A 15,296-nucleotide genomic window follows, 5' to 3' on the forward strand; every position below is an offset into this window, starting at 1 on the left:
CCAGGGTTTAGGCCTTTTAATCAACCCATCAGGAATAATGTTTTAGGCAGGTTTACACAACAAGGATAGGTGTATCCAAGCAGTAACCAGATCTTGAGGGCCAGTAAATAGCATCAAAATACCAGCACCAGACCAACTCCCTACCGGGCTACCCAAAATAGGCTTTCCCCTAAGATTGGAAAGGGTTGGTGTCAGCTGTGCTGAAGCTGGCCAACATAGCAGTGGTTGAGTTGGTCAAGGCGCCACATGGTGTCAGAGAACTGCTTCAGTCCGGGTCCAGCTCTGCCCTTCTCTGCTCTCCCAGACTCTGGCCCTCAGGACTTCCCCCTGGCAGGACCCCAGCCTCATCGCCCCAGGATGCCCCGCCTCCTTGTTTCCCCAGGATGCCCCACCTCTGCCTTGATTGTCTCCCTTGAGCAATGGGCTTGGATAACCACAGGGACCCTGGGCTGTGCTTCTGGGGGCGTCACTGAAATCAGCAACAGCTCAGGGGGCGAGCTGGAAACTCCCCTTTGTCAGGACTTCTCTGTGACTAACCTCCACTTTCCTTCAGTTTGTCAGAGATTTCCCTAACTGAAGAGCAGAGGCCACTGTCCAATCAAGAGGCCGAATGCTGCAACGTCATCAGTTGCCAGGGAAGGCTGCTCCTGCAGGCGCCCTCAGCAGCACAGCTGTCTGCAGCTCTAGGGTGTGTGAGAGACAGCTGCGACTCCCCTCCCCCCTCCCTGAAGTGGATGCACTTAAATCCCCTCTGAGGTCTGCACCATTAGGCCGAGGTGCAGGGAGCGCCAGGCTAAAGGTGCCTGGTGACAGCCATCTTCCTTCCCTGCTCTGTCCCACACAGCTTCAAACACACTTGCCCCAACAGCCTTGAGTAGGGGTGACTCTCCCCAGTGCTCAGCCTGCTAGTGAAGGACTGAGCATGGCAGGGCTGGCCCAGCTCTGCCCGGTTACCGTGCCTCAGTGACCCGGATCCAGCATTAAAATGGAAATAAAAGGTCCTTTCCGAAACAGTATGTTGTTCACTCCTTGGGGAAGTTACACATGTGAACAATGTCCTTGGGTCCTATCCGCCACCCACCACCTCCCTCCAGCCCCTGAACCTCCCAACAGGTCCTCCTTCCACCTTCATTTCCTTAAAAAGAGTTAAAACCCACGGAGTCCAGTGAGCTCTGTCCACGAGCACCCGGGTGCGGGGACGTCCACCGGGGGACACGGACAACCAACGAACCATCAATATTCACCCTTTGCCCTCAAAACAGCCCTCCTATCCTCGTGTTTGCTTGGTTCTGTGTTGGTTTGAGACAGGGTCTTACTGTGTAGACCAGGCTGGCCCCTGACTCACAGAGACCCAGCTACAAGACCCAAGTGCAAGGATCTGAGGCCTGGGCCACCAGGCCAGGCTGAGTGTCCCTTTACTGAGGAGGATTTCAAGTTTCAGAAGGGACCTTCATGCTGACTCTCTAACCAGCAACTGATGATGCAGGTCCTCCCTGCTGCTGATTGGCTGCCCAGCACTGACCTTAACCAATCCAGCGCCAAAGCAGTGAATCCCCTGGATCTCATTCTCTTGATCATGAGTAAAGAGAGGAGAGTTTCTACTGTGTGAGGCCTGTCTGCCCCTCTGACTGGGCTCTCCTCTCCTCCAGCATGATGCGACTGTGGCTCCCCAGAGGTCCCTGTGTGGCAGCTGTGGTCCTGACACTGATGGCGCTGAGCCCTCCCATGGCTTTGGTCCAGGACCTCCGACGTAAGTGCACGCCTCAGGGCTGGGCTGCTGGGGAGGGGTCAGAAGGGGCTGCTCCCCCACCCTCCAGGTCTAGTCCCGTGACACTACTGATGGTTTCTGTGACCACTCACAGTCCTCCGATGAAATCCAAACTCTGTCCTCACATAGAAGCCTGGATGTTCGTGCTCCCAGATCTGTGGGACAGGCCCCTGTATCTACCCGCCATTGCTCTGTGAGCCCTTGGGCCACATTCCCTCAGGCCCGAGAGCATTGATAAGTCAGGGTGTCCAACTAACTTCTCACCCGGGGCTTGCTGTCGCTGTGATGAGCTTTGCCAGACAAAGGTTTCTCCTTAAAAACAGAACTTCATATGCGCGTTTCTGTCCTACTGTGTATGTGTGTTTTCTGTTGTTTTAAGCAGAGAAGAGTGAATGTTGATCTAGTCAGAAGATCTCTGTGACCCTGTCACGGAGTCGGGCACGGGGAGGGCGTCATGGAGATCGTGTGCATCCTGTGAGGCTGCGAGGCGGCTGCCTGGGCAGCGGTGAGGCTGAGCCCAGGGCTTCGTCCTCCTCCCCAGCCCGGGTGTGTGCAGCCTGCTCCCGTGTGGAAGCTCTGCTGGGCGGTGGTGAGCCTTTCCCTTTCTTGATCCCTACAGTCTCACCTCTCACTGCCGCCCTCATGCCCTGCGCTCTGTTCATCATGAACCCAGTGTTGGCGTGAGGTGTTACCTCAGCTGAGATGTGTCCTGCCACACACACACACACACACCCACACACACACACACGCACACACGCACACACGCACACAGACACACACTCAGACACCTCCCTCTTGTGGCTCTCCTCTGTGACACATCCTCATTGTCACCCCCAGAGGGCCTCTCTGCCCCTCCTGTCACTCAGGTCTCCCTGAGGCTCCCTGCTAAGGGGGCTCCACCCTCTCTCTACTCCTGCCCACCTTCAGGATGCTAAGCTCCAAGTGGAGGAGGCCTCTGCTTCTCCTCTCCGGATGCTGGATGCCAGAGGGGTGGGGGTGGGCAGCACAGGCCCGAACAGGGTGGCACTGAGGGTTTGCTGTGCTCTAAGCGGTGTGTAAGAGAGGAGCCTGAGCATGAGAAGAGGGAGGTGCTGTCTTCTGAGGTGTGAACTCTGCCTTCCAGCTGAGCTCCAGGCGGGGCAGCTCTGGGTCAGACAGGGGCACCTCCCCTCCCCCACCTCTGGAATGCCTCTGTGGGAGCTGAACTTTGGGGCGGTGACCTGACTCTGGACACCAACTGTCCCTCCTGGATGCCAGTGACAGGATTGCTCTGGTCTCGGGTTTATACCCAAAGGGTCATTTCCCCTTGGAGATCTTCCCCTGGGAAGAGCACAGCGGCCATTGTCCAATCCCAACTGGTCAGCCCTGAACACACACCCACAAGTGACATCATACAGGGGGAGGAGTTTGTACTTATGCATAGGAAAGTACATGTATGTACATACATGTGTATGTACATACATGTACACAGCAATAGTTACTGACAAAAGAGGCCATGAGAGGAGAACATGGCTGGGTTGTGGGAGGCCTCAGGGGAGTAAGGGAAGGGGGAGGTGATGTGAGTATGTGACAGTCTCAAAGAATAAGCGTCTCACTGGGTCTAAACCCCACGGAAGGGCGGGCCCCAGCCCAGCAGGTTCCCGAACACAGAGTGGACTAACGGTGTCGTGGGGAGGTTTTTGTTTTGTTCTGTTTTCTTTTCTTACAGATCTTTTGCTTATATATTATGGTTTCAGACTTTTTTTTTTTAAATTCCTGTGTGAATGTGTATCTGTATTTCTTTTGTTTTTTTTTGTTTGGCTTTTTTTCCATGATATTTTGTTTTGACCCTTTTTTCTTTTCTTTTTTTTTTTTTTTTTTTTTTTTTTTTTTTTTTTTTTTTTTTTTTTTGTCCTAGTTGCCTGTTTTCTAATGTAAAATTACGGAAACTGTGGGCTTGGGTGGGTGGAGAGTGAGAAAACTGAACAGAATATATTGTATGAAAAAAAATTTAAGAAATAAGAAAAAACTAGGATAATCCAGTGGGAAGTCAGATGGCTAATCAACCTCTCTGTTCACTCGGGGTCTGGCGCTCAAGATGAGGGTTGAGGCTGGAGAGATGGCTCAGCGGTTGAGAGCACTGGCTGCTGTTGCAGAGGACCTGGGTTCAATTCCCAGCACCCACACGGCGGCTCACAGCTGTCTGTAGCTCCAAGTCCAGGGAGTCTGACACCCTGACACTGACGCACATGCAGGAAAGACACCCAAGAACACAAAATAAAAATAAGTAAATTAAAGTCACACGTGTGTGCGCTCTTGTGCACACGCACATACAAACACACACACACTTGCAAAAAAAAAAAAAAAGAAAGAAAAAAAGAAAAAAGAAAAAGAGGGGAAGGAGCTGAAGGGAGTCGCTGCTTCTCCTAGGAATAGGGGCGGTTTCCCAGAGCTCCTCCTTCTCTTCCGTAATTTACAATTGTCAACCATGCGGCCTGGGGTGGGTGTATCCCTCTGACCCGTGGGTTGTGGTGACGGCAGAGGGGTCTGGGGCGAGCTGGTGTCTGGCCATTTTGGGCTGCAGAGGGACTCGGGCATCTCGTCCCCAGAGAAGAAGTTAATTCCTGTCTCCGCAGCTCGGTTCTTGGAATATGTTAAATCTGAGTGTCATTTCCTCAACGGGACGGAGCGAGTGCGGTTTCTGGAAAGATACTTCTACAACCGGAAGGAGTACGTGCGCTTCGACAGCGACGTGGGCGAGTACCGCGCGGTGACCGAGCTGGGGCGGCCGGATGCCGAGTACTGGAACAGCCAGAAGGACTTCCTGGAGCAGAAGCGGGCCGAGGTGGACACGTACTGCAGACACAACTACGGGGTCGGCGAGAGCTTCACTGTGCGGCGGAGAGGTAGGCGGGACGGGCGGCCTGCAGGGAAGAGGGACCCGCGGGGAGGGAGGACGGTGAGCGAGCAGGGGGAGGCGCGTGCGCGCTCGTGGGCAGGAGCCGCAGGGGCTGCTGGGAGCGCGGAGCCGTAGGGGCTGCTGGGAGCGCGGAGCCGTAGGGGCTGCTGGGAGCGCGGAGCCGCAGGGGCTGCTGGGAGCGCGGAGCCGCAGGTGGTGTTCAGCCGCGGGCCCCGAACAGCTCGTCCCCTGCAGCGGCCCCGCTGGTCACCGCGGCCCCGGGCCGGAAGCCGGGGAAACGGTTAAACACGCTCAGCTGAGGCGGGAGAAGGGCGAGCAGAGGGAGGCGCACACGCAGCCCAGGGTGTGCGCTTCCCGGGGACAGAGTCCGCCGAGGGAGACCGGCCGGGTGCCCGAGGCCTCCCCCAGGAGGAGCAGGCCAAGGTTGCCCTGGCGTCAGCCATTGCAGGGTTCGAATCCCACGTTACAACTCCAAACTTTTCTGAGGAATTTGCTTGTCTTTCCTCTCTGCACACGCGAGGTGGCTCCGCAGATGCCCCGGCCTGGTGGACCCAGGAGCCGCTTGTGTTGCACAAGGGACTTAGCCTGTGTCTCTTGCCTGCAGTGGGTCTCTGGTGAGGTCCCCAGACACTGTGGGTCACAGCTGGGGCAGGGGAAGGTCACAGGCAGCTGGTGATGGGGCGCAAACATTGCTTCTTGGTTAGTCAGAGGCTTCACTCAGGCCCGGAGGGAGGGGCTCCTCTCTCCCCCCTTGTCCCAGTGTTTCCGGGACCTTCCATCTGGCCTCAGGTGTGCCTCAAGATGACAGCGACCCCGGGAGAAGTGTGGGCTGAGGTGAGGGACGGAGCCTGGAGAGAGGAGAACAGCCCTCATGTTCCGGGTGGTGTGGGATGAGGGGCTGGCGATGGAGCAGGTTGAGGTGAATTGGAGGCCTGTGAGGAAGGAGACTGAGGCGTAGGACAGGGACACGAGGAAGCTAAGAGGGGCAGCGTGAGGACACTGGTCACACTGTCCCCACTCTCTCCTCCATGCTGAAAACACTCCTGCAGTCCAGGGTGCTGCGCTTGCAAAGGCAGCTCCTAAGAAGTGTCAGAGCGAGCTGTGCGGGGTGAGTGCGGGTGGGGAGGAGCGTGTCCTGGGAACGGAAGGTTCCAGAAAGAACCTCAGGGTCTGCAGGACTGGGAACTCACTGGCACCTCGGTGATTCGGGAGGTAGGAATGGTGCAAGTCCGCAGCCTAATGACAAATAATCCTGGGCTATCCCATGTCCCCTTGATGGTCGTTCCTTGTCCACATCGGGCTCTGACATCCTTGACATGAAGTGAAACATTTAGGTGTCTGGATTTATATTCTCCCAACCAAAAGCTGAGGCTTCATCAGAGAGCAGCTAGGCCCATGGCTGCAGTTCCTCACCCTGCCATGCCCCGCCCACCTGAGGCTTCCATGATGCACTTGAAAACTATTTAGTCATCAATTCCTGTTGCCATGGGAACACCACAGGTGAAATCTGGGTCATCTTACTCTGTATTCCTGGACCATGATCTCACATATCTGACTCCAGAAAACACTGTCCCGTGTCCCCTCTGAGGTGACCCCTGGATCTTACACTAACCAATCACAAGGAGCCTCTGGCTCTTTTTTTTCCTTCAAATATTTATTTATTTTTATGTGCAAGAGTGCTCTACTGCATGTCCACCTGCCCACCAGAAGAGGGCACCAGATCTCACTATAGATGGTTGTGAGCCACCCTGTGGGTTCTGGGAGTTGAACTCAGGACCTCTGGAAGAGCAGCCAGTGCTCTAAACTGCCGAACCTTCTCTCCAGCCCTGCCTCTGACTTTTAGGCTTCTTTTAGGTCTAAATTTCCTGCTGGTTTTTGTTTGTTTTTTCTTATTTACATATTTTAACTTTGCTGGATGATGTCACACTTCGCCTTTAATTTATCATTTCATTATTTAATGTGTTGCCATTACCATGGTGATAGACCTGGCTGCATTTTCAGGTCCCATGTTATTTCTCTGTGTCACTGAGATGGTGTGGACCTCACATCCTCTGTCAGGTCTTCTCCTGTCTGGTGTGGGAGAGGCTGTAGTTCCAGGACCCCAGGGACACCTGACAGCCAGACGCTCAGGCCCCTTCTATAAAACGAGCCAGCGCTGGCACACAACCTGTGCGCATGCTCCTCAGTAGCCATCTGTAGCTCACTCAGGAGGTCGCCTGGTTCCCTGACAAAGGCCTGAGTTTGGGGTTCTGACTGAATGGGTTTGGCCATCTACCCACACCCAGAATAAGGAGAAATGGACAGAAAGGGAAACTGAGGTTGATTTCAGCTGGTAGAGCCAGGGATACAGTTGATGTGTCCTTCCAGGTGTCAGAAGTGACAGCAGGAGAGAGAAAAGGCCAGGATGCATGCAGGTGCAGAGATGGCAGGCTGTGGACAGGGGCAGGTGTGGTCTTAGGTACAGCTGTGGGGTCAGGTACAGCTGTGGGCTTAGGGGCAGCTATGGTCTCAGGTACAGCTGTGGGGTTAGGGGCAGGTGTGGTCTCAGGTACAGCTGTGGGGTTAGGGGCAGCTATGGCCTCAGGTACAGCTGTGGGGTTAGGGGCAGCTATGGACTCAGGTACAGCTGTGGGGTTAGGGGCAGGTGTGGGCTCAGGTGCAGCCAGGTGCGCTGTGATTCTGGTTTGCTGTGTGTCCTAGTTAGAGTTACTGTAGATGCACTGAAGTATCTTGACCAAAGAAAACCGAGGAGGAAAGAGCTTATTTAGCTTAACCGTCCATTTCTCTGGTCATAATCAAAGGAAGTCAGGACAGGAACCCAAACAGGGCAGGAACCTGGAGGCAGGAGCTGATACAGAGCCGTGGAGGGTGCCGCTTCCTGGCCTGCTCCTCATGGCTGCTCAGCCTGCTCTCTGTAGAACCCAGGACCACCAGCCCAGGATGGCATCACACACAGTGGGCTGGGCCCTCCCCCATTGATCACTAATTAAGAAAATGCCCTACAGCCCAGTCTTATGGAGCTATTTTCAAATTGAGGTTCCCTCCTCTCAAGTGACTTTAGCTGTGTCAATTCGACATAGAACTAGCCAGGATGGTTTGTAATGTCAAAACCCCCAACCCTGTTTGCACAACTCAAGGTGTGGTGGGGGAGAAGGCAGATTCCTTACTCATCTTGAGAAGATGGATGAACGGACAACGAGAAAAGAAACGGAGCCTTCTCTGAACTGGTTATAATGGAGGGAGAGAGGTTTACAGTGACATGCCCTGGGCAAGGCTGTGACAATGAGTTGGCTTCTTCAGCTGAGCTAGGACCCTCCCAGCTCTGCCATCTGCTGCTTGTCCACTGCTGTGCTTGGACAGTGTCAGGACGCACACTGCAGCTCAGCCCGTGGTCCCTGCAGTCACACTGACAGGCCCCTGCTGAGGATGCCGTGGATCCCTGTGTCAGGGCATTAACAGTAATGATGTAAGATTGGCAGAGTTGATTTATTCAGAGTTTTGCCAACACAGAGCAGAGTGACCCTCAGTGAGTCTGCCCGCCCCCCCCCCCCCCCAGAACTGGCACCGTCTACACACAAGACCAGAGAACCCTGGACACCGCTGGGTGACTTAGCTGTTGGGGAAATGGCCACAGCTGGGAGAAGGGCCTTGCCCTCCCTGACAGGAGCCTCACCTCCTGGCGATTCCTGCAGGGTGCGGAGCTGACAGTGAAGTGTGGAAAGGACCCGAAGTCCAGGGAGCATGCGTGCTGGCTCCTTAGGCCTGCCTGGACTCCAGCCTGGGTGGATGGAGGCGGACAGGAGGCCCAGCAGCAGGACGGCTCCGCCCTCGTGACTCACTCTCACCCTCTCTCCTCCAGTTGAGCCCAAGGTGTCTGTGCACCCTGCAAAGACACAGCGCCTGGAGCACCACAACCTCCTGATCTGCTCTGTGAATGACTTCTACCCGGGCGACCTTGAGGTCAGATGGTTCCGGAACGGCCAGGAGGAGAAGGCTGGGGTCTCGTCCACCGGCCTGATCCCCAATGGAGACTGGACCTACCAGGCCCTGGTGATGCTGGAGACGGTTCCCCAGAGCGGAGAGGTCTACGCCTGCCAGGTGGCGCATCCCAGCCTGAGCAGCCCTGTCACCGTGGAGTGGAGTGAGTGGGGAAGCCCTAGCCCTGGGAGGGCCCGCCCACCAGGAGGGGCGTGGCCCACCCCCCCATCCGTCAGCTTTCTCTGGCCCTGTGAGGACCCGCCCACCAGGAGGGGCGTGGCCCACCTCCGCCTCTCAGCTTTCTCTGGCCCCGTTAGTCCCCGCCCACCAGGAGGGGCGTGGCTCACCCTGTGTCAGCTTTCCCTGTCCACACACTGTTCCACGGTTCTGTGCTGTCCTCGCTCTCCCACAGCGCGGGTCACACGGGGACATGTGTGATGCTTCTACAGCACCTTTGCCCCCTGGGAAGCAGTTATGCCGCCCCACACTCTTAGAGCCTGCCAGTGACGTCACGGGCCCTGGACCTGCTTGGCCCTGGCTGCAGCTTCTGCCTCTGTCTGGATTGTGTTTCTGCTGCTGCTCATGATGAAGATGGACAAGGAGCGCGCGGGGCCGTGGCTGCCCTCAGGGACGTCCTGTCTCAGCTCTGCCTTTGCTTAGCTCTCTCACCCTCAGGCTGCCTCCTCAGAGCTCAGCGGCTTCCTGTCAGCCCAGCTCAGGGCCGCCATGTTTCAGCCATGCCGTGAGCCTCTCTGCTTTCTCAGCATCACCAGGAGTCATCAACTCCAGTTCTTCTAGACAGGTTCTTCCTGGGTCTCAAAGCTCTCAGTGTCTCTCAGTGTCTGGGGTCCCAGGAGGGAACCGGGGTCTGGGCTGAAGTCCTCCAAGCCTGGCCTTGCTTCTCAGGGGCGCAGTCCACATCTGCACAGAACAAGATGCTGAGCGGAGTCGGGGGCTTCGTGCTGGGCCTGCTCTTCCTGGGAGGTGGGCTGTTCATCTACCTCAGGAACCAGAAAGGTAAGGGCTTTGTGGTGACTCCATAGCATCTTGGGGAAAGCCAGGGCTTTGTTCTTAGTGTGTCACAGGCCTGTGACCTCAGCTTCAGTGGACTCTGAGCCCCAGTCTGTAGTTCCTGGGTTGAACCCTGAGGAGTGATAACGTAGAGATGGGAAAGTTAGGGCTGAGGACAGAGGAAGAGTGAAAGAAGAGCCATGGGCACTGGTGTGACTGGAGCTTCCTGAGCCCTCCCTCTGTCCGTGCTCCTCTCCATCATGGCGGCTGAGGGCTGAGGAAACAGGAGCCTTGGTGGCAGCTCAGAGTCTGGGGACTGTGTCTGGGGACAGATCTGTCTCCACACATTTAAGCCTCTATTCTGTTCTGTCTTTTCTAGGACAGTCTGGACTTCAGCCGACAGGTAACACCCTTTAGTCTTCTCAGAGACAGACCTGCTTTCCCTCCAGTGTGGGGCTGGGCAGTGACGGACACGGGGCAGAAACCCTGGGGAAGATGTAGATCCAGAGTCTGGCCAGCAGTTTGCACTGAGCCTTGTTCCTACACTTACTAGAGACCTGTGTTCTGAGGTGACTCAGGGCATGAGAACTTCCTCTCTGCTCACTGCCATGTTGTCAGGGGAGGTCGGGGTGCTCAGAGAAGCCACCCCATAGTTAGATCTGGAAACACACTGTCCCCTGTACTCTGCAGGACTCCTGAGCTGAGCTGAGGGGACAAGGCTGAAGGAAGGAGTTCTCCCCATCTCCATGCCGTGGTGAAAACATCCTGCTTGGCCCACATTCCTCCAGAGACAGTGCTCCCAAGACCTGCCTCCTCCTGATCCTGGACCCTGCCGACCTGTGCTCCTAGCCTAGCCCTTGCCTGGGCCTGGCAGCCGCAGGACACAAAGACTTCTCCTCACCTTTCCTGCTCCCTTTTGTCCCCATCCTTTGTCTGGTGCTTCTGAGCTACTCGGCCATCACATGATTTCTTACATCAAATAAAGATAGAGTGAAAATCGGCTGATTCATAGTTTCATAGATTAAGAAATAGCAAAGAAAAAGGAAAAATGCACTGGAAGACACTGTCATGCATTATAGGCATGGGGGATAGTACATTAGAGGTAAATTCAGTCTGAATACACTACTTGTTAAGCAGAATATTTTTCTGGATTGGACTGAATTTTAAAAGACAACATCAGTGCAGACACAGCCATTGAAGTGCATGATCTGGATGTCCCTGAGAGGTTGTGTCTGAGGAGGGAGATGCTCTGACAGCCTGTCACAGTGTGGGCGAGAACACAGTCAGGGGCTAGATCCCACAGGCTCTGCCCTTTGCCGCACGGAGCAGCTGGATGTACAGGGAAAGGCGCTGGCATTGGGTGAGAGTCAGGGAGGCTCTGCTGGGGCTGCACCTGATGAGCTGGTCTCGGGACGCCTGAGGCTTTCCTCTGTCCTTCACACAGGGGACACACATTTAACTCGGGATGCCTGAGGCTTTCCTCTGTCCTCCACACAGGGGACACACATTTAACTTGGGAAGCCTGAGGCTTTCCTTTGTCCTCCACACACACAGGACACACATTTAATAAAGCAGTGAGTGTCCACAACCAACTCAAGGATAATGAAAGAAGTGAGACAACGGAACTATGGCTTTCAAAAGTCAATCTTCTGGTAGGTAATTTCCTGAGGAAAATATGTTTCCTAGAGGAATTTTATAGAAAATAAACCTATGAGAAGCAGGGAGATGGCTCGGTGGGTGAAAGTGTTTGCTCCAAATTTGACTCCTAGAGAGGACACAAAGGTGGAAGAAACAATTCCACAAACTTGTCCTCTCACCCCTTCACTCAAGTCATGGTACATGCAAGTAGACAGACAGACAGACAGACAGACAGACAGACAGATTAATACTTAAAATGTTTTAAAATAAAAAAAACATCAGAATTAAAGACTGATTTTACAGGAGGCTAAAACCATATTATATGTATTATATGCCTTTTGTGTGCACGTGTGTGCTGTGTGTGTGCACTCGTGTGAGCATGCGTGTGGGAGCGGAGATTGACTGCGCGTCCTCCCGAGTTCACCTCTGCAGAGTCTCTCACTGAACCTGCAGCTCACCGATTGGTCCTCCGTGTCTGCCTCCCAGACAGTGGGGTCACAGCGCACAGCCAGGCCTGGCTCTGAGGTCAGGTCCAGAGTCGTGCAGCATTTACTGACGGAGGTGGTATCCTCCCTGTGTGCGTCTGTGACAGTCATTCACTGTTGACCGTGGGGCAGGCATGAGTCAGAATCCTGAATCCTGAGGCTGATGCAAAGACGCTTAGAGTCTGAAGTTGATAGGAGAGTGTATTCCCAGCTCAGTCCTGTCAGTAAAATAAGTCACTGATGAATAAAATTAAAACCAAAGAAAACACAACATGTTAGTGTGTCCATTCCTGTCACCATCACCCATTGCCACCACCATTGTACACACACACACACACACACACACACACACACACACACACACGAGGGTGAAAATCCCCTCCAACCTAAGCTGTTTTGGTGGGGAGGGGTGTAACGGGCTGAAGGGAAAAGGCTTCGACAGCCTCTTAGGTTGTGCCTCTTCCATATAACTCAGCCATGTCACTGCTCGGAGCACGTCTGTGAATAAACACAACAAACCCCAGGAGGGCAGTGGCACAGACGTTTGGAGACGAGGCTTCAGCAGCCACACAGTGAAGCCGACCCTGACCCTGATCCCCACCACCCAGGGAGCCACAGCCACCTCCCAGGATGCCACTCAACAGCCAGGGAGCAGGAAGAGCAGCTTCAGGAGGATGTGTGAGTGAAGGGGCCCAGACACCGGTGGCTACACCTGATGTTCAGGAGGAGAGGCCAAGTCCATGACCGGCCAGTTAAAGCAGCTGTGTGCTGTGCGGACAGGGTTAGCCAGGGGGCTGCCTCTGCTGGCCTCTTGAAGTCCCTCTTACAGGAGACATAAGTGCTCACAGGGGCAGAGGGCTGGCGGCTCTGGTAAAAGGACACAGTGAAAAGGAAGGAACAAAGACAAGAACATGCACCTGGGGCGACTCTCAGCCTACATCACACCTAACAAGCAGAGCTTACTCTCAGCTACAAGTGGAAACTTTATTGCAAGGACTCAACATGGGACAAGCAGGGACTTCTCCCTTAGCTGGGATTGAACACAGGGCACAAGGGGACTTCTTTTTAACCGTCTTAGCTGCAAAGAGAACTCTCAACCTGTAAGGTACAGTTTTCTGCTTTGGTCTCCCATTAACTTGGGAGGTACTTGTTGTGTTTTGGTCTCACATCAACCTTCGAAGTAAATACCTCATGTTTGTGTTTTGGTCCACTGTGAGGATGTCTTTTAAAGTGACAAAGATACAACAGATCTGATAGAAAGAGTTTTATTTGGTGGAAGGGAAAGGGAAATGAGTTAGGGCCTGAGTGAGCCATGAGGGTGGGGAGAGAGACAGAGAAAGTGTGACAGAGAGAAAGAAAGAGAGAGAGAGATGGGGGAGGGTGCCCAGGAAAGGAGGAGAAACCAGGGCAGAGAGAGTGCAAGAGAAGAGGAGTGAAGGGTGGAGGGGTAAGATGCCCGGGCCCCTGTTGGCATTGGCCAATAAAGACATCACAGATGGCCAAGCAACCTAGCAGTGGACCAGTGCATGGACTTGTGAACTAACATTCCTTCCTTTTCCTATAATTAAAAAGGGAGGGGGAGCTTGGGAGGGATGGCAAGGTGGGAATGAAGATATTGGACTGCTTCTTATGCAAGGCAAGTTAAAGTTTATAAATGTAGGTTCAGGAAGCAGCTCTTGGCTGCCATGCAAGGGAAAGAGAGAGAGAGAGAGAGAGAGAGAGAGAAGTAAGAGCACCAAAATGTCTGGAATACATGGTGAGGAAGAGGGGAAGCCCTTGCCCTGGAAAGTTCAGGGTAGAGGGTGGAGTTGCCAGCCATCTCCAGCAGCAGATAGGGACTGAGGAATGCTGGGAGAACGCTGGGCCTGAAGCACACCATTGCAGCCTTTTGTTGATAGTAAGTGGATAATAGGCAAAGATATCAATCGTCTTTAGCTGCTTCCTGCAGGGATGGCAATAGGGAGGGCAAGAGGGTGAAATGTTCAGGAAGAGCAGGCTGTTGTGCTGTTGTATTTGCTGTCCAGGATCTGAGAACATGTGTGGCTTGGAGGGAAAGTGCAGCTTGGCTTGACACAGTCTGCCAAGTTAGGTTGCAGCACCTGTGGGTAGCTGCTTTGGCATTGTCCTGGATGCAGGAAATACCTGGCAGGGTACTGGAGCATAGATATGGGCAGAAGACAGATTTAGGTAGGTTAGGAAAAAAATTTCTTTTAGGTGTACATTTAAAACTTTTTGAGAGAGCGAGCAAAGAGGAAAGGTTTTAGAGGGAAGAGGGACTTGAACATGTGAACCTCCATTTACCGATCACTGGCAGTAATTACAAAGGTTTTGTTTGGATCTGTCATCTCAAGGAAATTGAGGCCAGGTTTGTTTGCAGAGGTGCATAAGCTTTAGAGCACCTTAATTCAGGTGCTCTAAAATTCTCCAGAAGACAACCCAGTGGGAAGTCTGGAGGAACAGAAGAATGGACTGTTCCCGTTGGGCAGGTAGGACTCAGTGACCTGTCAAAGCATCCCAAGAGCAAGGTTTGACTCAGTAGATTGGTACAATCTGTTCTAGCTGATTGTTATGGCTGGTCAGAGACCAAGGGCACAGTTGCCCGTAGCAGACACAGTTACCTATCGCTAGGATTTCGTAGGAGTGTGAGAGGGGGAGGGAGAGAAACCGTGCAGGTAGAGGGTTCTCACCCAAGGAAGAAGGGCCTAGGTGAAGGGTTTAGATGTGGGTTGGCAAGAGCAGCAGAAAGCATTGAGGCCAAACAGAAGTGAAGACTCACCAATCAGCCGGTGTCAGGTGCAAGAATGTAGCAATCGGGAGGCCAGGAAAGGGGAGTCCCCAAACGGGGAAAGGGGCAGAAATCCCATCCTCTGAGACAGACAGTAGGCTGTTGATTGGCAGTCCTTGTCTGGATTTCATTTGGCCTGAGAGGTGGATTCAGGTGGATTTCCTGCAGCTCACAAGGATCCCTTTTTAATTTTACAGAAGAGGGAAGGATACTTTCTTTCAAAGAGCCAACAATGTGTTTGCTGAGGCTCTTGTTGGGACATGCCCCATGCTGACTTCAGCAGAAACAGTTGAAACAGTCCAACTAAAGTTTATTTTATTCTGTCTATTGAGCCTGGCACCCCGGGCAGCACTTGTAAAATGTGTGGGTTTTCTTTCTATATGTTTATTTAAAGTTTCAGTAGACAGTATAAAAGAAACTTTCATTCGAAACTGTTGTCTCTGAGGATTAAGGCCTCTATCAGCTAACCTAGGCCTAGACCCGGAAGAGTCTAGCGTCTGTACAATCTAACCCAGGCCTAGAATGTTTTCAGTTCTGAGACTTCCTGCTGAATAAGCTCACCCTTTCTTGTTCTTACAGAGCTCTGTGCTGGCTGGTTCAGCTCAGCTGTTCTGGCTCAAACACCTCTCCTAGATGACTTATACAATCTAGCCTTTCTCTCAATCCCTGAATTGCTCTGCTTGGCTCAACTAATTCCAGCAATGTTTTCTAATCTCCTGGCTCCTCATTCTC

General features: G+C 53.5%; 1 protein-coding gene across 1 annotated transcript; it reads left to right on the forward strand.

Moving 5' to 3' along the window:
- Positions 1-1,577: 1,577 nt before the first annotated feature.
- LOC129665323 (H-2 class II histocompatibility antigen, I-E beta chain-like) lies at positions 1,578-10,656 on the forward strand. The gene is made up of 6 exons (XM_055591923.1): positions 1,578-1,750; positions 4,384-4,653; positions 8,527-8,808; positions 9,552-9,662; positions 10,036-10,059; positions 10,347-10,656. The coding sequence occupies exons 1-6, from the start codon at positions 1,651-1,653 to the stop codon at positions 10,358-10,360; spliced, it is 801 nt and encodes a 266-aa protein (XP_055447898.1). The 5' UTR covers positions 1,578-1,650; the 3' UTR covers positions 10,361-10,656.
- Positions 10,657-15,296: the final 4,640 nt, after the last annotated feature.

Source organism: Psammomys obesus, unplaced genomic scaffold, assembly GCF_907164565.1.
Source record: "Psammomys obesus unplaced genomic scaffold, mPsaObe1.curated_primary_1811, whole genome shotgun sequence".
NCBI classification, from domain to species: domain Eukaryota; kingdom Metazoa; phylum Chordata; class Mammalia; order Rodentia; family Muridae; genus Psammomys; species Psammomys obesus.